Source organism: Mesoplodon mirus (assembly GCF_964341445.2).
Source record: "Mesoplodon mirus genome assembly, chromosome: 2".
In the NCBI taxonomy this organism is placed as follows: Eukaryota; Metazoa; Chordata; class Mammalia; order Artiodactyla; family Ziphiidae; genus Mesoplodon; species Mesoplodon mirus.
In genome coordinates, this window is record NC_138977.1 from 46,142,250 (window position 1) to 46,168,526 (window position 26,277).

Here is a 26,277-nt window from a genome sequence, read left to right on the forward strand (position 1 = left end):
ATGGAAGTAAAAATACAAAGGAATGAGGACTAAGAAATGAGGCAGACAATGTGGAGCCAGCAAAAGATACTAAGTAAGAGATTGTGGTCATGAAATTTACATGTTAGAAGGACATTGTCAGCAGGTAAAGAGAGAAAGGCAAGCCTAAAGGAACAGAGGCCAACCAGTTAAGGAGGGTTTTGCTGTAGTCCCAGGGAAAGGTGATGAGAACTTGAACTGAGGCAGTGGCAGTGAGAAGGAGAGGAGAGGGAAGAATTAAGAATATTTTTGGAGATTGGAGGGACTGTGTATGTGTTTCAGGTTTTAGATTTGCAGTATTGGGAGAACAATGATACCAACAGCTGAGAGAAGGAAACCAGGAGGGGTTGGCTTGCGGGCAGGAGGGTGAGACGCAGTCAGTGTGATACCGTTGGTCTGGGGGCACCAGGACATCCACATGGAAGTGTCTGGTTAGACAGAGTTAGATCTCAGCAGAGAGGTCTTGGCTCTGTTTGTTCCCTTTATATGTAAATATATCTATCATATATAAATAGATAAATATAAATAAATAGTTGAATGTGTGTGTGTGTGTGTATTCTTATGTATGAGCAATGAATGCCGGGTATTTTGATAGTTACTGGAGATAAAAAATCAGATAAGACACATGGCGGCCTCAGGTTACTTACCATGTGGTGGACATTTCATCTACCTACAGCTGGTGGTTAAATCTGTTGTGGTAGATATGATTATCCAAGAAGGTTTAAGATGAAATAGATGTGAGCCAATTATACTGGCTTGGAAAAAGCAGTAAATAATAAGTGGGTAAAGGAGGAAGATCCACCCAAGCAGATTAAAAAGAGTCAGATGCCTGGAAATGTGTATGTACATCTAATTTCTGTAACAAATGATGTAACTAAATGGAATCTCTTTCAACTCTAAAATTCTGTGATCATTATTTACAAATAAAATATACTTTATAACAATGGAGTAGAAAAAATAATCAACTATTATTGATTATCACATTGTACAGAGGACTATGAAGTCTTAAAAAGGAATCTTCAAAACAAATGTGAAGAAATGGAAACTACTACAAATAAGCTGAAAATGCAAGTAAAATCTTCACACTCTGAGCTAGAACAAATAAGAAATACAGTAAAGCCAATGGAAGGATCTGATGGTCATGGTATGCTTTAGTAGATTTTTTCCTTTTGTTTTTAGTTCCCTTGGTCTAGATTTATTAAAACACAAACCTAGATACATTGCCTTTCACCTCTTCACAGGGCAGCATGATGTGAGAGACATACAACAATAGGTAAATAGGTATCACTGATGGGTGTTATATAGCAGTAGTTCTCAGGCTTTTTTTTTTTTTTTTTTTGAGGGAAATTGCCATTTACTTAATTTAATCTTTAAGTATCTGAATCTTTCTTTTTCTGTAGCTATTTCAATAATTTCTAACAGACCTCAATGTCCATAAATGCCAGTTAATTGTTTTTAAGGAAGTGTTGATATAAATACAGGCTACCAATAATTTTCATTCAACACCTTATTTTTCACACGTTTATTATCTACATAAACTGTGTATCTGTGGCTAATTGTTAGTTCCCAATTCCTTCTCTGAGATGAAGATGGGAGAGAGCCCTGGGAATTGAACTGCTAGGATGGGGGGTCCCTTCAACCACTTACCTGTTCCCTTTTCACCTTGCTGCCCATATTAATTCAGAGAGAGAAGGTTAGTTGCTGTTTCATATTATTCATACCATTGTTTGTATGGCTATATTAGCTGACTGTAAGAATAAATATTTAACTAAAGGCTACATTTTTTCTAGTTCTCAGTATTTTTTCATGTCAAAAGATTTATGTTTGTGCTTACTTCAACAGCACATACACCAAAATTGGAAAGATACTGAAGGAGATTCCCATGGCCCCTGCACAAAGATGGCACGCAAATTCTTGACACATCCATATTTTGTGCAGTTCTTGGAGATTCAGCTTTCTTCACTGGTTAACACCAAGAAAATGGTGGGGCTTGGAGAGATCACTCCAGAGGCCCATCTGGGGTCTGTTCCCTCGTCCCCTCCACCAGACAGAGTCTCATCCTCAGTGTGTGCCAGGCCTCGCCACAACTGCCCCAGTCACATTACCATTGTTAAATTAACTAGGTAATCCTGTATCTGCTCTCGAATGCCTATTTTCATTGATTAAGATCACATTAAAACAAAAAAATTATTAAGCAAATTACCTTTGAAGGCCAACCATGATCCATTTAATCAGATCAAAATTCTTCAAAGTGGTGAGCAAATGATGCCAACAAATCAGTGTACTGTGCCTGTATTAACCCTGTCTTTGACAGTTTAGCTATAAGAACTATATCTTGTTAGGAAGAAGTCACACCTTTCATCCTCCAATAGTTTGTTTTTAAAGAATGGCACATTTTCCTTTTCTCATTAACCTCTAAGCTCTAGCTGGACCTAACTCAAAGCAGTGGCATTTTCAAACCTCTTTTCTCAGCTGACTCCAAGAAACAACATAAGGTCTCTGACTTTGAATTTCCAAACAAGGATGAGCTTTATTTATCTTTTCAGTGGCCTGCCATATCTTAAGTATTCAATGCCTACTACCTGTCTAGAACATTCTCATCCTGTCATCAGTTTTAGTAAAATAATCACATATATGCTTGTATTGCCAGTTTGACTTCTGAAACAGCAGTGAGTTCCAAGCACATGATGATAACCATGAGATTGGAAATTGAATCATTTGTGATATCACTGGGATCTTTTAAAAGATCACTAATAGTAGATGTCTTGCATGGTATTTTATATATCAGTTTCTAGAAAAATTGTTTTAGTAAAAATACTATATACATTTTTCATTTTATGACTGTATATATTTTGTGTGTATATATTTCCTATATGTATAAGTATGAACTTGGTCAGCATTATTTATTACTGTTGGAGATACAGCAAATTATGATGGCCAATGAAATTAATTCTAGCAAGGAATCACAAAACATCATCATTTATATACATTTCTGAGCTCAAAACCTCTGAGTAATTGCTGAAAATTGTTATATCCCAATAATGTGAAATCTGAAGACATTTTCTGTGAACACTTCCTTGAAACTGTCCAGGTGCCTTAGAGGAATCTTACCTGTCACCTTCTCATAATGTTTGACCATCAAATTATAGTCACCTCTCAAAATTTAGAAACTTTAGAAACTAAGATACAGTTTAGTTCTTTTTTTTCCAGGTATGAAAGTGGCAATGGGGATGCAAAAACAAATTACAGCTAGAAGAGGTCAGATAGATGCCCTTCAGAGCAAGACACAAGTTTTAGAAGAGGCCATGGTAAATAGAAAGAAGGTAAGTCTCTGTCCTTGGAATGGGGGAAGCCAATATGTTCACTCATTAGTAAACTACAACACAGAAGAAGATGTAGCAGAGATACAAAATACAATGGAAGAAAAACAAGAGTTTATTTCTGACAGAGAATGAGGAGAAAGTTCCTGAAGGAACATTTGAGCAGGACCTTGAAAGAGCTAGTATTTTTTTTTGTAACTACTCTGGAATGAATTTTATTTTATTTTATTATTCTTTTCCTTCGTCCTCTTTTATTATTTTTTTTGCATGTATCTATTTTTTTAAAATAAATTTATTTATTTATTTATTTATTTTTGGCTGCGTTGGTTCTTCATTGCTGCACACGGGCTTTCTCTAGCTGTGGCGAGCAGGGGCTACTCTTCGTTGTGGTACACGGGCTTCTCACTGAGGTGGCTTTTCCCATTGTGGAGCACAGGCTTAGCTTCCTGTTGTGGGCTCTAGGCTTGTTGGCTTCAGTAGTTGCAACGGACTTAGTTGCTCCGCGGCATGTGGGATCTTCCCAGACCAGGGCTCAAACACATGTCCCCTTCATTGGCAGGCGGATTCTTAACCACTGTGCCACCAGGGAAGTCCCCATGTATCTATTCTTTTTCAAATTCTTTTCCTATTTTGTTTGTTACAGAATATTGAACAGAGTTCCCTGTGCTATACAATAGGTCCTTGTTGGTTATTTATTGTACTTTAAATACAGCAGTGTGTATATGTCAATCCCAAACTCCCAATCTATCACTCCCCACGACCCTTCTCCCCAGTAACCCTAAGTTCGTTCTCTAAGTCTGTGAGTCTGTTTCTGTTTTGTAAATAAGTTCATTTGTATCATTTTCTTTAGATTTTGCATATAAGCGATATCATACGATATTTGTCTTTCTCTGTCTGACTTGCTTCACTTAGTATGATAATCTCCAGGTCCATCCATGTTGCTGCAAATGACATTATTTCATTCTTTTTTATGGCTGAGTAATATTCCATCGTATAGACGTACCACCTCTTCTTTATCCATTCATCTGTCGATAGACGTTTAGATTGCTTCTATGTCCTGGCTATTAGTAACAGTGCTGCAGTGAACATTGGGGCGCATGTATCCTTTTGAACAATGATTTTCTTCGGATATATGCCCAGGAGCGGGATTGCTGGATCATATGGTAGCTCTATTTTCAGTTTTTTAAAGAACCTTCATACTGTTTTCCATAGTGGCTGCACCAATTTACATTCCCACCAAGAGTATAGGAGGGTTCTGTTTTCTCCACACCCTCTGCAGCATTTTATTGTTTGTAGATTTTTTGATGGTGGCCATTCTGACTGGTGTGGGATGATATCTCATTGTAGTTTTGATTTTTATTTCTCTAATAATTACTGATGTTGAACATCTTTTCATGTGCCTCTTGGCCATCTGTATGTCCTCTCTGGAGAAATGTCTATTTAGGTCTTCTGTCCATTTTTTGATTGGGTTGTTTGTTTTTATGATATTAAGCCACATGAGCTGTTTGTAAATTTTGGAGACTAATCCTCTGTCAGTCACATCATTTGGAATATTTTCTCCCATTCTGTGGGTTGTTTTGTTGTTTTGTTTGTGGTTTCCTTTGCTGTGCAAAAGTTTTTGAGTCTAGTTAGGTCGCATTTGTTTATTTTTGTTTTTATTTCCATTACTCTGGGAGATGGATCGAAAAAGATATTGCTGCAATTTATGTCAGAGTGTTCTTCCTATGTTTTCCTCTAAGAGTTTTATAGTGTCCGGTCTTACATTTAGGTCTTTAATCCATTTTGAGTTTATTTTTGTGTATAGTGTTAAAGAATGTTCTAATTTCATTTTTTTTTACATGTAGCTGTCCAAGAGCTAATATTTTAACTGCAAGAAGTAGGCAAAAGGATATTCATGGTAGAGAGACGGAATGGTTACAAACAAAGCATATTCAGTTCTGCTCTAATGCAACATATGTGCTACGGAAATCACCACGCTATGCAAAATTGTGCAATAAAAACCACCATGGGGCTTATCATAACAGTGGGATTAGGAGCACCACACTAACGAAGTTCATCAGTGACAAAAGAAAAACAGGAACCTAATGAAAGTGGTAGCACAGTTTTCCACATGTTAAATGGTTAAGAGATACATAAATATTACAATTAGGATGGGCCTTTATCTTAAAAACAGACCTGAAGTTTGCTTGTGCGTTGAGGAATTGCAGCATGGGAGTTGTTAAGAAGGGGTAGAAGGTGGGTTTCCTGTAACACAGGATGTGCATGGACATAGCTCAAAACCCAGGGTAAACTGAGGGAGCTGATAGTTGTTGGAAGGGTGTGTATGTATGCTTTTTGTGTATTTCTGTGCAGCTCTGTTTAGCTGGGTGCTGTTTTCTGCATTGACCCCGTATTTCTCACAAATGAAACTGTGCATAAGTAAATGTGAAATTTGTGTTACACTCAAATGTTCCCTGATAACATCAATCACTTTGGAACAAATTTACACTTTTAGAAGAAGAGTTATAACAGAACTGACTGTAATGGAGATGAGAAGGTAAACAGCATAAGCAGAAAATAAGGGCAACTAAAATAATTGCTTTCCCCATACCGAAAATGCTGAAATATTTTTTTTAGAATGAGGCTAAATATTAACAAATATGTACATACATTCGAGCGTATCCCTCATCATATGGACTTATTTATTTCCTGTGCTTTTGTTCTTTCCCACTTTTTTCTCCCCTCCATTTCTTATCCTAAATTTGTTCTTTTCTTTTTCTTCTTCCATTATTTGCCTATTTGGAACCTAAAGCAGGGCTTATCCTCATCCTCCCCAAGGGTACTTAGGGCAGTAAGAGGTTACTGCCTGCTGTCACCAGAAACACCTACACCTAGTAAAGGAAGGTGTTCATCAAGGCTCAATGACATTCCCCTCAAACAGGAAGGAGGCAGCTTGAAAAATTAATCCTTCTTTCTTTCTGCATAACTCATCAGAAAAGGAAAAATTATTTGTATCCAAAATGTGTATTACAGTGGTGATACCTACTGCCTTGTTTACATTAAACATTTTCTCTATGAAAAAAATATACATATAGAAAGAAATATAGACTCAGTAAGTTCAGGTTTATATTTTAACTTGATGGCTATGCATTTGTTCTTTTCTACCCATTTCACGATGTATTTTAAAGGAATGAGCTAATTTTAATGAAATTTTGTTAGATACCAAAGATTCTCCACAAGTTTATCAGTAAGCTTATTCTCATCACTGGGTCACAGTGACTTTGAGGACAGGAACTGTGTGTCCTATTTCTTTTTATGCCAGAGGGTCTAGAGTAGGCATTTGTGAAATTAATATTTAACCATTTGTGAAATTAATATTCAACCTTGAAACAAAATAGAAAACCCATAAAGATTTCAAATACGTGTGTCTTCTTTTTTTTTTTATTAGTTTCTGCTTTATAACAAAGTCAATCAGTCATACATATACATCTGTTCCCACATCCCTTCCCTCTTGTGTCTCCCTCCCTCCCACCCCTCCAGGCGGTCACAAAGCTCCGAGCTGATCTCCCTGTTGTATGCGGCTGCTTCCCACTAGCTATCTACCTTAGGTTTGCTAGTGTATATATGTCCATGCCTCTCTTTCGCTTTGTCACAGCTTACCCTTCCTCCTCCCCATATCCTCAAGTCCATTCTCTAGTAGGTCTGTGTCTTTATTCCTGTCTTACCCCTATGTTCTACATGACATTTTTTTTCTTAAATGCCGTATATATGTGTCAGCATGCAGTATTTGTCTTTCTCTTTCTGTCTTACTTCACTCTGTATGACAGACTCTAGGTCCATCCACCTCATTACAAATAGCTCAATTTCGTTTCTTTTTATGGCTGAGCAATATTCCATTGTATATATGTGCCACATCTTCTTTATCCATTCATCCAATGATGGACACTTAGGTTGTTTCCATCTCCGGGCTATTGTAAATAGGGATGCTATGAACATTTTGCTACATGACTCTTTCTGAATTATGGTTTTCTCAGGGTATATGCCCAGTAGTGGGATTGCTGGGTCATATGGTAGTTCTATTTGTAGTTTTTTAAGGAACCTCCATACCGTTCTCCATAGTGGCTGTACCAATTCACATTCCCACCAGCAGTGCAAGAGTGTTCCCTTTCTTCCACACCCTCTCCAGCATTTATTGTTTCTAGATTTTTTGATGATGGCCATTCTGACTGGTGTGAGATGATATCTCATTGTAGTTTTGATTTGCATTTCTCTAATGATTAAAGATGTTGAGCATCCTTTCATGTGTTTGTTGGCAGTGTGTATATCTTCTGTGGAGAAATGTCTATTTAGGTCTTCTGCCCATTTTTGGATTGGGTTTTTTGTTTTTTTGTTATTGAGCTGCATGAGCTGCTTATAAATTTTGGAGATTAATCCTTTGTCAGTTGCTTCATTTGCAAATATTTTCTCCCATTCTAAGGGTTGTCTTTTGGTCTTGTTTATGGTTTCCTTTGCTGTGCAAAAGCTTTTAAGTTTCATTAGGTCCCATGTGTTTATTTTTGTCTTTATTTCCATTTCTCTAGGAGGTGGGTCAAAAAGGATCTTGCTGTGATTTAGGTCATAGAGTGTTCTGCCTATGTTTTCCTCTAAGAGTTTGATAGTGTCTGGCCTTACATTTAGGTCTTTAATCCATTTTGAGCTTATTTTTGTGTATGGTGTTAGGGAGTGATCTAATCTCATACTTTTACATGTCCCTGTCCAGTTTTCCCAGCACCACTTATTGAAGAGACTGTCCTTTCTCCACTGTACATTCCTGCCTCCTTTATCAAAGATAAGGTGACCATATGTGCGTGGGTTTGTCTCTGGGCTTTCTATCCTGTTCCACTGATCTATCTTTCTGTTTTTGTGCCAGTACCATAGTGTCTTGATTACTGTAGCTTTGTAGTAGAGTCTGAAGTCAGGGAGCCTGATTCCTCCAGCTCCATTTTTCGTTCTCAAGATTGCTTTGGCTATTCGGGGTCTTTTGTGTTTCCATACAAATTGTGAAATGTTTTGTTCTAGTTCTGTGAAAAATGCCAGTGGTAGTTTGATAGGGATTGCATTGAATCTGTAGATTGCTTTGGGTAGTAGAGTCATTTTCACAATGTTGATTCTTCCAATCCAAGAACATGGTATATCTCTCCATCTATTTGTATCATCTTTAATTTCTTTCATCAATGTCTTATAATTTTCTGCATACAGGTCTTTTGTCTCCTTAGGTAGGTTTATTCCTAGATATTTTATTCTTTTTGTTGCAATGGTAAATGGGAGTGTTTTCTTGATTTCACTTTCAGATTTTTCACCATTAGTATATAGGAATGACAGAGATTTCTGTGCATTAATTTTGTATCCTGCTACTTTACCAAATTCATTGATTAGCTCTAGTAGTTTTCTGGTAGCATCTTTAGGATTCTCTATGTATAGTATCATGTCATCTGCAAACAGTGACAGCTTTACTTCTTCTTTTCCGATTTGGATTCCTTTTATTTCCTTTCCTTCTCTGATTGCTGTGGCTAAAACTTCCAAAACTAGGTTGAATAAGAGTGGTGAGAGTGGGCAACCTTGTCTTGTTCCTGATCTTAGTGGAAATGGTTTCAGTTTTTCACCACTGAGGACGATGTTGGCTGTGGGTTTGTCATATATGGCCTTTATTATGTTGAGGAAAGTTCCCTCTATGCCTACTTGCTGGAGGTTTTTTATCATAAATCGGTGTTGAATTTTGTCAAAAGCTTTCTCTGCATCTATTGAGATGATCATGGTTTTTCTCCTTCAATTTGTTAGTATGGTGTATCACGTTGATTGATTTGCGTATATTGAAGAATCCTTGCATTCCTGGAATAAACCCCACTTGATCATGGTGTATGATCCTTTTAATGTGCTGTTGGATTCTGTTTGCTAGTATTTTGTTGAGGATTTTTGCATCTATGTTCATCAGTGATATTGGCCTCTAGTTTTCTTTCTTTGTGACATCCTTGTCTGGTTTTGGTATCAAGGTGATGGTGGCCTCATAGAATGGGTTTGGGAGTGTTCCTCCCTCTGCTATATTTTGGAAGAGTTTGGGAAGGATAGGTGTTAGCTCTTCTCTAAATGTTTGATAGAATTCCCCTGTGAAGCCATCTGGCCCTGGGCTTTTGTTTGTTGGAAGATTTTTTATCACAGTTTCAATTTCAGTGCTTGTGATTGGTCTGTTCATATTTTCTATTTCTTCCTGATTCAGTCTTGGCAGGTTGTGCATTTCTAAGAATTTGTCCATTTCTTCCAGGTTGTCCATTTTATTGGCATAGAGTTGCTTGTAGTAATCTCTCATGATCTTTTGTATTTCTGCAGTGTCACTTGTTACTTCTCCTTTTTCATTTCTAATTCTATTGATTTGAGTCTTCTCCCTTTTTTTCTTGATGAGTCTGGCTAATGGTTTATTAATTTTGTTTATCTTCTCAAAGAACCAGCTTTTAGTTTTATTGATCTTTGCTATCGTTTCCTTCATTTCTTTTTCATTTATTTGTGATCTGATTTTTATGATTTCTTTCCTTCTGCTAACTTTGGGGTTTTTTGTTCTTCTTTCTCTAATTGCTTTAGGTGCAAGGTTAGGTTGCTTATTCGAGATGTTTCCTGTTTCTTAAGGTGGGATTGTATTGCTATAAGCTTCCCTCTTAGAACTGCTTTTGCTGCATCCCATAGGTTTTGGGTCGTCGTGTCTCCATTGTCATTTGTTTCTAGGTATTTTTTAATTTCCTCTTTGATTTGTTCAGTGATCACTTCGTTATTAAGTAGTGTATTGTTTAGCCTCCATGTGTCTGTATTTTTTACAGCTCTTTTCCTGTAATTGATATCTAGTCTCATAGCATTGTGGTCAGAAAACATACTTGATACAATTTCAATTTTCTTAAATTTACCAAGGCTTGATTTGTGACCCAAGATATGATCTATCCTGGAGAATGTTCCATGAGCACCTGAGAAAAATGTGTATTCTGTTGTTTTTGGATGGAATATCCTATAAATATCAATTAAGTCCATCTTGTTTAATGTATCATTTAAAGCTTGTGTTTCCTTATTTATTTTCATTTTGGATGATCTGTCCATTGGTGAAAGTGGGGTGTTAAAGTCCCCTACTGTGAATGTGTTACTGTCAGTTTCCCCTTTTATGGCTGTTAGTATTTGCCTTATATATTGAGGTGCTCCTATGTTGGGTGCATAAATATTTACAATTGTTATATCTTCTTCTTGGATCGATCCCTTGATCATTATGTAGTGTCCTTCTTTGTCTCTTCTAGTAGTCTTTATTTTAAAGTCTATTTTGTCTGATATGAGAATTGCTACTGCAGCTTTCTTTTGGTTTCCATTTGCATGGAATATCTTTTTCCATGCCCTTAGTTTCAGTCTGTATGTGTCTCTAGGTCTGAAGTGGGTCTCTTGTAGACAGCATATATATGGGTCTTGTTTTTGTATCCATTCAGCCAATCTGTGTCTTTTGGTGGGAGCATTTAGTCCATTTACATTTAAGGTAATTATCAATATGTATGTTCCTATTCCCATTTTCTTAATTGTTTTGGGTTCGTTATTGTAGGTCTTTTCCTTGTGTTGTGTTTCTTGCCTAGAGAAGTTCTTTTAGCATTTGTTGTAAAGCTGGTTTGGTGGTGCTGAACTCTCTCAGCTTTTGCTTGTCTGTAAACATTTTAATTTCTCCATCAAATCTGAATGAGATCCTTGCTGGGTAGAGTAATCTTGGTTGCAGGTTTTTCTCCTTCATCACTTTAAATATGTCCTGCCAGTCCCTTCTGGCTTACAGAGTTTCTGCTGAAAGATCAGCTGTTAACCTTATGGGGATTCCCTTGTGTGTTATTTATTGTTTTTCCCTTGCTGCTTTTAATATGTTTTCTTTGTATTTAATTTTTGACAGTTTGATTAATATGTGTCTTGGCATATTTCTTCTTGGATTTATCCTGTATGGGACCCTCTGTGCCTCCTGGACTTGACTGACTATTTCTGTTCCCATATTAGGGAAGTTTTCAACTCTAATCTCTTCAAATATTTTCTCAGTCCCTTTCTTTTTCTCTTCTTCTTCTGGAAGCCCTATAATTCGAATATTGGTGCGTTTAATGTCCCAGAGGTCTCTGAGACTGTCCTCAGTTCTTTTCATTCTTGTTTCTTCCTTCTGCTCTGCAGTAGTTATTTCCACTATTTTATCTTCCACGTCACTTATCCGTTCTTCTGCCTCAGTTATTCTGCTATTGATCCCTTCTAGAGTATTTTTCATTTCATTTATTGTGTTTTTAATCATTGCTTGATTCTTCTTTAGTTCTTCTAGGTCCTTGTTAACTGTTTCTTGCATTTTGTCTATTCTCAGTTGTGGTTATTTTTATAGAAATGTTTTTACATTGCTAAAGCTGTTTGCTCATGTCATCCTTAGTTCATTCATTCTTTTGAGTGCCCTCCACATACTAAATGCCATGTAGATGCTGGGGCTACAGAGGATAAAGACATGGCCTCCAGTTACTCTCAAGTTTTCTGAATAAAACATAAATAAACAGATAAATGTAATACAGTGTGCCAAGAACAGGGGAAGTTTCCTTGAAGAGATGGCGACTCTGCATTTATACATTAATAAAATAAAATTGCATAAAGAATGGAGGGTAAACCACATGTGGTTGCTTTATTGTAGGCATCTTTGCAGTTTGCAAAACGTCAAGATATAGTACAGCGTTGGGAACAAGAACCTGTGCGCCTAAACCTTCAACACACTTTGGATGTAAAAGTAAGATCTTTTTTCATCAAAAATAGTAGTTTAAGCAAAAATTATGCCTTGGTTTGATATACTTTCATATTTTCCCCATGTACTTTAGATACATTCAAGTGTACTTCTAACATTATCTAATATTAGCAATTATAAAATCTGTGCATTGTACAGATTATACCTATCCTTTTCATATATAGTAACAAATTGAAGCACCGTGCTTTATGGTAAGTCTATACTGAATGAGGGAAACATAGAAGTACCTACCTTGGGGAGCCAAAGGTTTGTATACAAGAGGTCAAGTATGTTTGGCTTGTTTGGAAAATAGAAAAATGATGTAATTTGCATGACAAAACATGTTTTCTTTAAAAATAGTAGATTTTTCCACTGGAGTATATGTCTGTTTTTCGAGTATATTTTAAAGTTGCAGACATACTTTAAAGTCTCAATACTGGATATTTTCACAGGCAGGAGCACTCCATAGTCGGAGAGGATCTTTCTCAGTAGTATGTCAGAAATAGTGTGGAGTGTTTGGCAAAGTTAGAAACCAACGTAGTAACATCCCATCCGAGATATGTTTTCACATCTGGAATGATTTTATCCATCAGAAGTGTGAAGGCATCTTCCTAAGCCCATGATTAGTCCCCAAAGAGTAACATACACCAGAATCATCTTGCTTAATACTTTGGCTTAAAACTTTGTAGAAGTTCAACATGTAAGACTGAAATTATATTTGCAAAAATAACGTTTTGATTTCACAATTCTCACTGCAGGTTGACAGTTATTTTGCCCACATGTATATTGTCTTCCAGAAACTTAAGGGCCCTGGATACACCTCCAATTCTTCGGTGAAACCATGCCTTCTACAGCCGTCATTTGCTGCCCATTCTCATTCTTATGTACCATCTTCCCAGTCTGCAGCCAGATTCCTATCTCATGTAAGTAACTAGTCTTATAGTCTAATCACACATGAAATCACACACGAAAATCAGTTTCATTAGTTAATTGTCCTATTGTACGTATAGCAACAGGGTTGCTACTAACCTACCAGTTATCCTGCTTATGCATTTAAATGAAAAGCATGCACTACAAAATGAAAAAGTTGAAATAGACTATTTTCACACACATGAGTTATGTGCACTGATAAACTAGCTATCACACAGCAAGTAACATTCTGTCAAACAAAAGAATATTATTAATATTAGAAGTTAACATGGTTCCCTCTGGAGACTGGAACTTGGAGGTGGGCAGAGGAAGGGAAGGAGACTGCTGCTTTTTGTTTTAAGTGTTATAAAATCATTTTACTTTTAAAACTATATGCATGTTACATTGATAAAAATTAAATTAAACCCCTCTCCCCATGAAGCAAACAACAAACACAGCAAAGAACATTTGACCAGGAGTCATTGGGACTTAAGATGTGTCTCTAACTACTTTGTGTGACCTTGGAAACTGAGTTAAATATATTGTTCCTTTTCATCTCTAATGAGGAGTCTGGACCATAGATCATCTCTAGGGTTTTCTAGAAGATCAGCTCTGAAATTCCATGACTTTTCATTACCCAAAAGCCAGCCTAGTAGTTAGGCTCTTTAATACATAGACTGTACTTGATTATAAAGAATCTCATCCATCCCTGAAAAAGTACTAGTCATAAGTCTATTAAATTTAAAACTTTAATTGTAATTCTAACAGCAGTAATGAAGTGTATTATCTAAATAGACTGTTAAACATGTTTTATACAATTTCTTCCCTTAAAAATGTTTATTATATAATTTTACACATTAAATGTAACATACATTCTTTGTTTTACTCACTGATGTGTTCCAAGCACCTGGAACAGTATCTAGCATGTGGTAGTATTCAGTACATATTTGTCTAATGGGTGAATGAATTCATTGTAAAATATTGTGTTCAGGTTTTCATTGTTTCTACTGACAAGTCAGTTTAAGTCTTATTGTTGCTTTTTGGGAGGTACTTTTTTTCTCTAACCACTTTAAAGATTTTCTCTCTGTTTTGGTTTAAGCAGTTTGACTGTGATGTGCCTATGTGTAGTCTTCTTTGTATTTATCTTTCTTGGGGCTCACTGATCTTCCTGGATGTGTGGATTGATATCTTTCATTGGTTTTGGAAAATTTTTATCTTTTCTATTCTTGATTATTTTTTCTGCCTCATCCTCTTGTTTCCTTCTGAGACTTGTACTATTGAGTAACTTTATTTTTTAAATTGGTATGTGATAACTCCATTATCTGAATCCCCTATGAACTTGTGACCATTGTTTCTCTTGGTTTCTTGTCATATTTTTGTCTGCTCTTTTTGCTGCCTTTTTTTCAAGACTATTTTTTAGAGCAGTTTTAGATTCACACCAAAATTGAAAAGAAGATACAGAGATTTCCCATATACTCCCTGCCCTCACACATGCCCAGCCTCCCCATTATCAACATCATTCACCAGAATGATGTGTTATCAAGGATGAACCTACATCGACACATCATAATCACCCAAAGTCCATAGTTTACCTTGGGGTTTGCTCTTGGCGTGGTACATTCTATGGATTTGGACAAATGTTTATACATATGTCATAATTGACATATATCCATCATTATCATATCATACAAAGTATTTTCACTTTCCTAAAAGTTCTGCCTTCCCCCCATTCCACCCCTGGCAACCATTGATCTTTTTATTGTCTCCCAGTTTTACCTTTTCCAGAATGTCATTGAGTTGGAATCATACAGTATGTAGCCTTTTCAGATTGGCTTCTTTCACTTAGTAATATGTATTTAAGATTCCTCCACGTCTTTTCATGGCTTGATAGTTCATTTCTTTTTAGCACTGAATATTCATTGTCTGGATGTACCACAGTTTATCTGTTCATCTACTAAATGGCACCTTTGTTGCTTCCAAAGTTTGGTGATTGTGAATAAAGCTGCTATATACATCCAGGTGCAGGTTTTTGTGTGGACATGTTTTCAACTCCTTTGGGCAAATATCAAGAGCATGATTGCTGGGTCATATGGTAAGAATCTGTTTAGTTTTGTAGGAAACTACCAAGCTGTCTTCCAAGGTGGCTGTACCATTTTACACTCCCACTAGCTGTGAATGAGAGTTCCTCTTGTTCCACAGCCTTGCCAGCATTTGGCAGAGATTATATAATCCAGTGGTTTCCTGAGAATGGGTGCATTTCATTCATTAAGTGTTTTAAAACCTTGCATGTCTGAGAATACCTTTATTCTTCACTTACATTTGATTGATGTGCAAAATGTTGTTGCTATTGTGCCATTTTGATTCCAGGGCTTTTGTATGTGACCTCGTTGTTTCTCAAAGCTTTTAGAGTCTTTTCTTTACCTCTGGTATTCATTTCAGGGTGATCTCTGCTGGGGGTCTTTTTCCCTTCATTGTGTAGGCTCTTATGTTTTTTCTTCTCTGAAATTTTCTTGTGTCATTTATTTGATCATTTTCTTCCTTCACTTTTTCAGTTCTCTCTTTCTAGAATTCCTGTTAAGTCACCTATTAAGCCTTCTGGATTTATTCTCTAATCTCCTTTAATTTTGACTTCCAATTTCCATCTCCTGATATTTTATTCCCACCTTCTGGGAAAACTCCTCAACTCTATCTTCCAAACATCTATTGAATTTTTTTTCTGATATCATGTATTTTTAAAAATTTCCAGGAGCCTTTTCTTGTTTTTTAAATCTTCTCTTTATATAGTTTTATGTTCTTTTGTGGATGCGGTACTTCCTCATTTCCGTTTAAGGATATTAGTATCAGTTGTTCAGTAATTTCTTCTGTTACCTGAATTATTGCTGTTTGTTTGAATTCATTTTTTTTTCTGTTTGTTTTGATGTCTGTCTTTCATGTTGGAGATTTTCCTTCACTGTTTGGCGATCATTGGCTGTCCATTCATATTTAAGACTGAGACCCTAAAAAACCAATGAAAAGCACTTTGTAAGGTTCACAGATTTGTTAGCTAGTAGATGGTTAGGTATTACTTTTTAACTGAGGGATCCAAAAATTATCTTAGTTTTTTTCTTGGTCCTGTTAATTCCCTTAAAGAGCCATTGTCTTACTACAGACTTGTAGATATAAATCTATCTGCCAGTATTCTGAGAAGTGAGTCAGGCAGGGAATCTGGGGTATCTATATATCTATAAATCTTACTTTATGCTTATATTTTCAGTTTGCAACCTTCCTCCTGCCATGCCAGATATCCTTTTGGAGCCTAAAGTCCTTTGGTTCAGCCTCACCCAGAGATTAAACCTCTAAATGTATTTAGGGGAAAAGAACGAATTATTACCTGACTCCTTGGGGAGTACATCTGGTATTCTCACAGCTTGTGCCATAAACTTTTAGCCAGTCCTCCCATTTTGCTGCCCTGTCCCTTACCCTGGCCTTTAAAAATACACAAGGCCTCCATTTCCTGAGTCTTTCTGGAATACTCTGATGCAGAGCAGCTTGCTGCTTCCTGGCTACTTCTGTGCAGGCACTTGATGTTTTAGCTTTCTTTGTTCTACTAAATTAATTATTAATTTACCTTTTTGCTTTCCATCTCCCCCAATTTTATCATCATTACTCATCTAATGTTATCTCTCCTTTCCTCTTTATCCTTGTTAATTCCTTTAGTGTCATTTTAGTGGGGCTTCAGATAGAGCAAAAATAAATGCCAAGTCTTATGTTTAAAAGTAGAATATTTCTATGGGCATTGTTCTCCATTGCCCCTTCATTTATCTCGTTTCATTTTAGTCTTCTTGTTCCATGATTCTAATAACAGTCATCACTTACTGAACACCAGGCACTGTGCAGCATACTTTCTATAGATTATATAATTTATTCCTCACAACCACCCACACGAGATAAGTGCTATTATTGTACTTATTTTACAGAGGAGGAAACTGAAACTTGGAGAAGCTAAGTGATTTACAGAGTTCACACTCCAAAAACCCAGTTGTGCCAACACTTAACCAAGATAGCCTGAGCCTAGAACCTGTCTCCTTAGCCAGTTATACTGCACTGATTCTCTACACCACACTGTTGAATGCTGTTTATAAACAAAATAAACGGATGATGACGTAAATAGATACTCTACCTGAACAAATAGTGTATTTCATTAGGTCTTTGTGAATGAGTATTATACCATTTTGGAGGTACAAAGGCATTAAAAATTATCCAATTGATTGCCCTAGTTTTAACAGGTGAGAAGATGGTAGAACCAGAAAAATTATGTGATTTGATCCAAGCTCAAACACCAAGAACATGTATATATGTATGTGTATCTACATACATACCTACACAGACAGACACATACACACAAATAATTGGTAGCTTGACATAGAAGATTTTAGATGAAAGTTTCAGATAAAAGCTACTGTACCATATAAACATGAAATACTGCCAGGATCATATAATTTAGTTTGTTTATATATCAGATTCTGTACACATGCACTGTAATTCGTGCTAGCTGTGCTTGGTCTTTGTCATTGAAGTACCCATGATGTGAGCAAGGTTTTCAGCAAGACTTTGTAACTTTTGTCTTATTTCCTACTCACCCATTTTTAGTATACAATATAAATAATATATATATATATATATTCTAAACAGTATATTTATATTCCATTTTTATTACCGCCTTCTGACAGGAACATAAGTACTAAAGGAGAAGGATTTGGTCAGACATTCTCAAAATAGAATAGTCTAATTCAAACTGCATGAGATCAAGCTTTTATTTTTAGCTTTTACAGTCATCTTCTATCTTTGGAGAATGGAGCTAGGAGGAGTTGAGAAGCACACATTCTCCCTAGACGTTACTTATCTTACATTATAACTCATAAGTTTGCCTGTAATGGACTCAAGGCCATTAGAGAGAACAGTATTTGGGGAAGATGAAGGTACATTAGAGATATAATTTGCAAGGTATTTTGGAAACAAATTTAACATAAAATAATTTCAGAGTCAAAATGTAATAGGAAGCTAATCAAATCACAAAATAAACCTTAAGTTTAACAACAACAGTATAAGCTTATATTCTTCCCTTGAAACCAAAAAAGCTTGTAGAAGTTTTAACCTGAAAATGTATGTCCCCTAGCAATAGCCTTAATGTGTATCCTAAGGGTCAGAGGTTGGAGTGGGAGAGAGCAAGATTCTTTGACGGGCTCCAGTAACTTCAGGAAGAGCTTATATGTAGCTATTTCTTTACCAGCCAGACAGGAGTCATATGTGAAGAATGTTTTTAAATTGTTCAATTCCTAGCTATTTTCTAATTTTTAAAAGTGTATTTTGCTCATGTTACAAATCAAAATATGTTCCATATGAATCAAACAGCAAAAGTATTAATAATGAATCAGTGAGGGGGCTTCCCTGGTGGCGCAGTGGTTGAGAGTCCGCCTGCCGATGCAGGGGACACGGGTTCGTGCCCCAGTCCGGGAAGATACCACATGCTGTGGAGCGGCTGGGCCCATGAGCCATGGCCGCTGAGCCTGCGCATCCAGAGCCTGTGCTCTGCAACGGGAGAGGCCACAACAGTGAGAGGCCCACATACCGCAAAAAAAAAAAAAAAAAAGAATCAGTGAAAGCATTACAAGATTTATAAACATTAAAAGGAACGATTGGGACTTCCCTGGTGGTGCAGAGGTTAAGAATCCACCTGCCAAGGCAAGGGACACGGGTTTGAGCCCTGGTCTGGGAAGATCCCACGTGCCACAGAGCAACTAAGCCTGTGCACCACAACTACTGAGCCTGCACTCTAGAGCCCGCAAGCCACAACTACTGAGCCCGCTCGCCTAGATCCCGTGCTCCGCAACAAGAGAAGTCACCGTAATGAGAAGCCCACGCACCACAATGAAGAGTAGCCCCCGCTCGCCGCAACTAAAGAAAGCCCGCACACAGCAGCAAAGACCCAACACAGCCAAAAATAAATAATAAATTAACTAATTAATTTAAAAAAGGAATGATTGATTATTTTGAGTAAATAAAGCTTAAATCACAAAACCACCATAAACAAAATCAAAATGAAATCACAAACTAGAAAAATATTTCTAATAAATAAAGGGTTAATGTATATAATATAGAGAGTTTTTACATACCCAGATGAAGAGAGCATATACTCTAAAAGAAAAGTGTACTAAAGATATGGATACAAAATTCACATAAGAAATGCATATAGTCAATAAACATGAAAAATGTTCAAACTCATTTGTAAACAAATAATAATTACTGCACATTAAAGCAAAAACAAACGAACAATTTTGCATATAAAATGGTCAAATGGTAATGGGAAGGGTGCAGCATAATGGCCACTCTTGTATCATACCTTACTGATAAAGATATAAATTGATATGATTTTATGTTGTCATTTTTGCTTCCAAAGTTCACTGTTTCTTTTTTTTTCTTTTTAAATTAATAGACTAATTTTTTAGGGTAGTTTTAGCTTTACAGAGAATGGAGCAGAAAGTTTAGAGAGCTCCCACAGACTCCCTTTGCCCTATCCCTCCCTCCCTCCAGTTTCTCCTATTACCAATGTCTTGCATTAGTGTGGTACGTTTGTTACAATTGATAAGCCAATATTGATACATTATTATTAACTAAAGTCTATAATTTACATTGGGGTTCACTCCTTGTATTATACATTCTGTGGGTTTTGACATATGTATGATGGTATATATTGACCATTATAGTATTATGCAAAATAGTTTCACTGCTCTAAAAATGCCCTATGCTTCACCTGTTCATCTGTTCCCCCCCTTCCCCTGAACCCCTGGCAACCAGTGATCTTTTTACTCTCTTTGTAGTTTTGTCTTTTCCAGAATATCATATAACTGGAATCATATAGTATATAGTCTTTTCACATTGGCTTCTTTCACTTAGCAATATGCTTGCAAGATTCCTTCATATCTTTTCATCCCTTAGTAGCTAATTTCTTTTTCACTGAATAATATTCCATAGTATGGATGTACCACAGTTTGTTTATCCATTCACCTATTGAAGGATGTCTTGATTGCTTCCAAGTTTTGGCAGATTATGAATAAATCTATATGCAGATAAACATCTATGTGCAGGTTTTACACAGACGTAAGTTTTCAACCCTGTTAGGTGAATACTACAGAGCATGATTGCTGCATTGTATAGTAAGAGCATGTTTAGTTTTGTAAGAAACAATGAAACTGTCTTCCAAAGAGGCTGTACCATTTTGTAATCTCACCAGCAGTGAATAAGAGTTCCTGTTGCTCCCCATCCTTGACAACATTTGGTGTTGTCAGTGTTTGGATTTTAGCCATTCTAATAGGAGTGTGGTGTAGTATGATATCTTGTTGTTTGACTTTGAAATTCCTTAATGAAGTACAATGTTGAGCCTATTTTCATATGTTTATTTACCACATACATATTTTCTATGGTGAGATGTCTGTTCCAAACTTTTACCCATTTTTTAAATGGGCATTTAAAAACTTTTCTTATTGTTGAATTTTAAGAGGTTCTTTTTGGGGGTGTATTTTAGTTACCAGTCTTTTATCAGTTATGTGTTTTGAAAAGATTTTCTGCCAGTCTATGGTTTATATTTCCATTTTTAAACATTATCTTTCACAGAGAAAAGTTTTTAAGGTTAATAAAGTACACTTTACTGATATTTTTCTTTCATGGATCATGCTTTTGATGTTGTATCTAAACAGTCATCACTAAACCTGAGGTCATCTAAATTTTCTCCTATATTATCCTCTGGGAGTTTTATAGTCTGGAATTTTACAGTCAGGTCTGTGATTCACTTTGAGTTCATTTTTGTGGAGGATATAAGGTCTGCATCTAGATTCATTTTTTTCTGCATGTGGATGTCCGGTTTTTCCGGCACCACTAGTTGAAGATAGTGCCCTTTCTCTACTGAATTACCTTGGCTCTTTTGTTGAAGATCAGTTGGCTATATTTGTGTGGGACTATTTCTGGAATCTTTATTTTATTCTGTCCCATCAGTCTATTGGTCTGTTCTTTTACCAGTACCACACTGTCTTATTATAGTAAATCTTGAACTTGGATAGTGTCAGTTCTCCAACTTTGTTCACCTTCACTATTGTCTTAGCTCTTCTGGGGTTTTTGCCTTCCCATATAAACATTAGAATCAGTTTGTCAATATCAAGAAAATTTAAAGAATTATTGGGGCTTTGATTAAGATTGTATTTAATTCGTAAATCATGTTGGAAAAAACTGATATCTTAACAATATTGGGTCTTCTTATCCATGAACATGGAATATCTCTCCATTTATTTAGCTCTTCTTTGATTTCCTACGTCAGAATTTTGTAGTGTTACTCATGTAGATCTTGTACAGATTTTGTTAGACTTATACCTAAGAATTCTATATCTTTGGTACTAATGTGAATGGTATTGTGTTTTTAACTTTAAAATCCAATTGTTCATTGCTCTTATACAGCAATTGACTTTTGTATATTAACCTTGTTTCCTGACACCTTGCGATAATCTCTTATTTGTTCTGGGAGTTTTCTTGTTACTGTTGTTGATTCTTTGGGATTTTCTATGTAGTGAATCATGTCATTTGTGAAGAAAGACAGTCATTTCTTCCTTTGCAGATCTGTACACCTTTTGTTTCCTTTTTTTCTTTTTATTTCATTAACTATAACTTCCAATATGATGTTGAACAGAAGTGATGAGAAGGGACAGTCTTGCCTAGTTTTGGATGTTAGCAAGATAGCATCTAGCTTCTCCCCATTAAGTGTGATGTTAGCTGTAGGGTTTTTGTAGGTGTTCTTTATCAAATTGAGGAAGTTCCCCGCTATTCCTAGTTTACTGAGAGGTTTTTTCCCTTTCAAGACTATAAATAATTATTTTTTAATTGAAATATAGTTGATTTACAATAATGTGTTACTTTCAGATGTACAGCATAGTGATTCAGTATTTTTGCAGATTATATTCCATTATAGGTTATTATAAGATAATGGGTATAATTCCCTCTGCTATACAGTATATCCTTGTTGCTTATCTATTTTATATATAGTAGTTAATCTCATACCCCTGATTTGTCCCTTCCCCATCCCTCTCCTCTTTGGTAACCACAAGTTTGTTTTCTATATCTGTGAGTCTGTTTCTGTTTTGCATATTTAGATTTCACATATAAGTGATATGTGGAATCTAAAGAATTTCTGACTTATTTCACTAAACATAATGTTCTCTATATCCATCCACATTGCTGCAACTGGCAGTATTACATTCTTTTTTATGGCTGAGTAGTATCCATTGTGTGTGTGTGTGTATATGTGTCACATCTTCTTTTTTTTTTTTTTTTTTTTTTTTTTTTTTTCTTTTTTTTTTTTGCTGTATGCGGGCCTCTCACTGTTGTGGCCCCTCCCGTTGCGGAGCACAGGCTCCGGACACGCAGGCCCAGCGGCCATGGCTCACGGGCCCAGCCGCTCCGCGGCATATGGGATCCTCCCAGACCGGGGCACGAACCCGTATCCCCTGCATCGGCAGGCGGACTCTCAACCACTGCGCCACCAGGGAGGCCCACATCTTCTTAATCCAGTTGTCTGTTCATAGGCACTTGGGTTGCTTCCATGTCTTGGCTATTGTAAATATTACTTGCTGTGAACATTGGGGTGCCTCTATCTTTTCAAATTAGTGTTTTTGTTTTTTCTGGATATTTACCCAGGAATGGAATTACTGGATCATATAGTAGTTCAATTTTTGTTTTTTTAAAGAACCTTCATACTGTTATCCATAGTGGCTGTACCAATTTACGTTCCCACCAACAGTGTATGAGAGTTCCCTTTTGTCCACATCCTTGCCAACATTTGTTTTTGTAGACTTTTTTTTTTTGGCTGCACTGCATGGCTTGTAGGATCTTAGTTCCCCAACCAGGGATTGAACCTGGGCCCACAGCAGTGAAAGCAGCAAGTGCTAACCGTGGACCACCAGGGAATTCTCTATTTGTAGACTTTTTGGTGATAGCCATTCTGACAGGTATGAGGTGATACCTCTTTGTGGTTTTGATTTGTATTTCTCTAATAACTAGTGATGTTGAGCATCTTTCCATTTGCCTGTTAGCCATCTGTATGTCTTCTTTGGAAAAATATCTATTCAAGACTTCTGCTCATTTTTTTGACTGGATTGTTTGTTTGTTTGATATTGAGTTATATGCTCTGTTTGTGTATTTTGGATATTAACCCCTTGTCAGTCACATAATTTGCAAATATATTCTCCCACTCTGTAAGTAGTCTTTTCATTTTGTTGATGGAAAGTTTCCTTTGCTGTTCAAAAACTTTTAAATTTAATTAGGTCCCATTTGTTTATTTTTGCTTTTATTTCTTTTGCCTTAGGAGACTGATCCAAGAAAATATGTCAAAGAATGTTCCACCTGTGTTCTCTTATGGGAGTTTTATTGTTTCAGGTTTTACGTTTAGATCTTCAAACCATTTTGAGTTTAGTTTTGTATATGGTGTAAGGACATGTTCTAATCTCATTGTTTTACATGTGGCTATCCAGTTTTCCCAGCATCACTTATTGAAGAAACTGTCTTTTCTCCACTGTATATCCTTGCCTCCTTTGTCATAGATTAATTGACTGAAGGTGCCTGGGTTTATTTCTGGGCTCTCCATTCTGTTCCATTGATCTATGTGTTTGTTTTTGTGCCAGTACTACACTATTTTGATTACTGTAGCTTTATAGGATAGTCTGAAGTCTGGGAGGGTTATACCTCCAGCTTTGTTCTTTTTTCTCAGGATTGCTTTGGCAATTTTGTGGTCCCATATAAATTTTAGGATTATTTGTTCTAGTTCTGTGAAAAATGTGATGGGGTATTTTGATAGGGATTGCGTTAAATCTGTAGATTGCTTTGGATAGTATGGCCATTTTAATAAGATTATTTCTTACAATCCAAGAGCATGAGATATCTTTCCATTTCTTTGAATCATCCTTAGTTTCCTTTATCAGTGTTTAATAGTTTTCAGAGTACAGGTCCTTCACATCCTTGGTTAAGTTTATTCCTAGGTATTTTATATTTTTGGATACAATTTTAAGTGGGATTTTGTTTTACTTTCTCTTTCTGATATTTCATTATTAGTGTACAGGAATGGAACAGATTTCTGTATGTTAATCTTGTATCCTGCAACCTTGCTGAATTCATTTATTCTAATGGTTTTTGGGTAGAGACTTTAGAGTTCTCTATATAGAGTATCACGTTGTCTGCAAATGTTTTACCTCTTCCCTTCCAATTTGGACACCTTTTATTTCTTTTTCTTGTCTGATAGCTGTGGCTAGGACTTCCACTACTGTGTTAAATGGAAGCAGCAAGAGCGGACATCCTTGTCTTGTTACTGAATTTAGTGGGAAGGCATTCAGCTTTTCACTGTTGAATATTATGTTGGCTATGGGTTGGTTGTAAATGGCCTTTTGCTGAGAGTTTTTACCATGGGTGGATGTTGGATTTTGTCAGATACACTTTCTGCATCTATTAATTTAATCATGCGATTTTTCCTCTTTAGCCTGTTGATGGTGATAGATTATATTCATTGACTTTTGAATGTTGAACTAGCTTTATATAACTGGGATAATTCCCACTTGATTGTGGGTTGTAGTTCTTAAAATAGATCGTTGTATTATACTTAGTAATATTTTGTTGAATATTTTTATATCTATGTTCATGAGAGATATTAGTCTATAGTTTTCTTTTTGTCTAGTGTTTTTGGTTTTGGTATCAGGGTAATGCTGGTCTCATAGAATGACTTAGGAAATATTCTGTCTACATCTATTTTCTGGAAGAGATTGTAGAGAGTTGGTATAATCTTTTCCTTAAATGTTTGTTAGAGTTCAGCAGTAAACCCATTTAGGCCTGGTGCTTTCTGTTTTGAAAGGTTATTAATTATTAATTTAATTTCTTTAATAGATATAGGCCTATTCAGATTATCTATTTCTTCTTATGTATGTTCTGACAGATTATGTCTTTCAGGGAATTGGTCCATTTCATCTAGGTTATCAAATTTGTGGGTACAGAGTTGTTCATAATATTCCTTTATTATGCTTTTAATGTCCATGGGATCTGTGGTGATGTCACCTCTTTCTGATAGAAATTTTTGTATCCTCTCTTTTTTTCTTAGTTAGCCTGGCTAGAGACTTACTAATTTTATTGATCGTTAATAAAAAGCAGGTTTGGGCTTCCCTGGTGGCGCAGTGGTTGAGAGTCCGCCTGCCGATGCAGGGGACACGGGTTCATGCCCCGGTCTGGGAAGATCCCACATGCCGTGGAGCGGCTAGGCCTGTGAGCCATGGCCGCTGAGCCTATGCGTCCGGAGCCTGTGCTCCGCAGTGCGAGAGGCCACAACAGTGAGAGGCCCGCATACCGCAAATAAATAAATAAATAAATAAATAAATAAATAAAAATAAATAAAAAGCAGGTTTAAGAACCTGCTTTTGGGTCATTGATTATATCTATTGGTTTCCTGTTTTTAGTTCCATTGATTTCAGCTTTAAATTTTATTTGTATTTTCTTTGCTTGCTTTGGATCTAATTTGCTCTTTTTTCCCTAAATTCCCAAAGAAGCTTAGATTATTGGTTTTTAGATCCTCCTTTTTTTCTAATATGTGCATTCAGTGCTATAAATTTCCCTCTAAGCCCCACTTTTGCTATATCACACACATTTTGGTAAGTTTTATTTTCATTTTCATTTCATTCAAACTATTTTAAAATTTTTCTTGATATACCTTCTTTGACACATGTGGTATTTAGGACTGTGCTGTTTAATCTTCAATTATTTGGGGATTTTCCAGCTGTCCTTCTGTTACTGATTTCAAGTTCAGTTCTGTTGTGTTCCTAGAGTAGACATTGTATGATTTTTATTCTTTAATAATTGTTAAGGCGTGTTTTATGGCCCCAAATTCATATCTTGGTGAATGTTCCATGTAAATTTGGGAAGAATATGTATTCTGCTGTTTTTAGATGAATTTGTCTTTAGGTATCAATTATATCCAGTTGATTGATGGTGTTGTTAAGTTCAACTCTATCCTTACTGAATTTCTGCCTGCTGAACGTTTCCATTTTTGAAAGAAGGTTATTAAAGTCTCCAGCTAATTGTGAATTCATCTATTTCTCCATGCAGTTCTGTCAGGTTTTGCCTCACATATTTTGATGTTCCACTGTTAGGTGCATACAGATTAAGGATTGTTATACCTTCTAAGAAAATTGACCTGTTTATCATTATGTAATGCCC

At 36.2% G+C, this 26,277-nt stretch overlaps 1 protein-coding gene across 1 annotated transcript in view; it reads left to right on the top strand.

Annotated features, from left to right (window-relative positions):
* CCDC158 (coiled-coil domain containing 158) overlaps positions 1–26,277 on the top strand; it is a gene marked incomplete at its 5' end in the record, with an annotated part of 77,515 nt that overhangs the window by 32,352 nt on the left and 18,886 nt on the right. Inside the window, 4 exon segments of the mRNA XM_082642750.1 lie at positions 1,010–1,162; positions 3,229–3,341; positions 12,013–12,105; positions 12,897–13,022. Of these exon segments, the coding sequence (XP_082498876.1) occupies positions 1,010–1,162; positions 3,229–3,341; positions 12,013–12,105; positions 12,897–13,022 (485 nt within the window).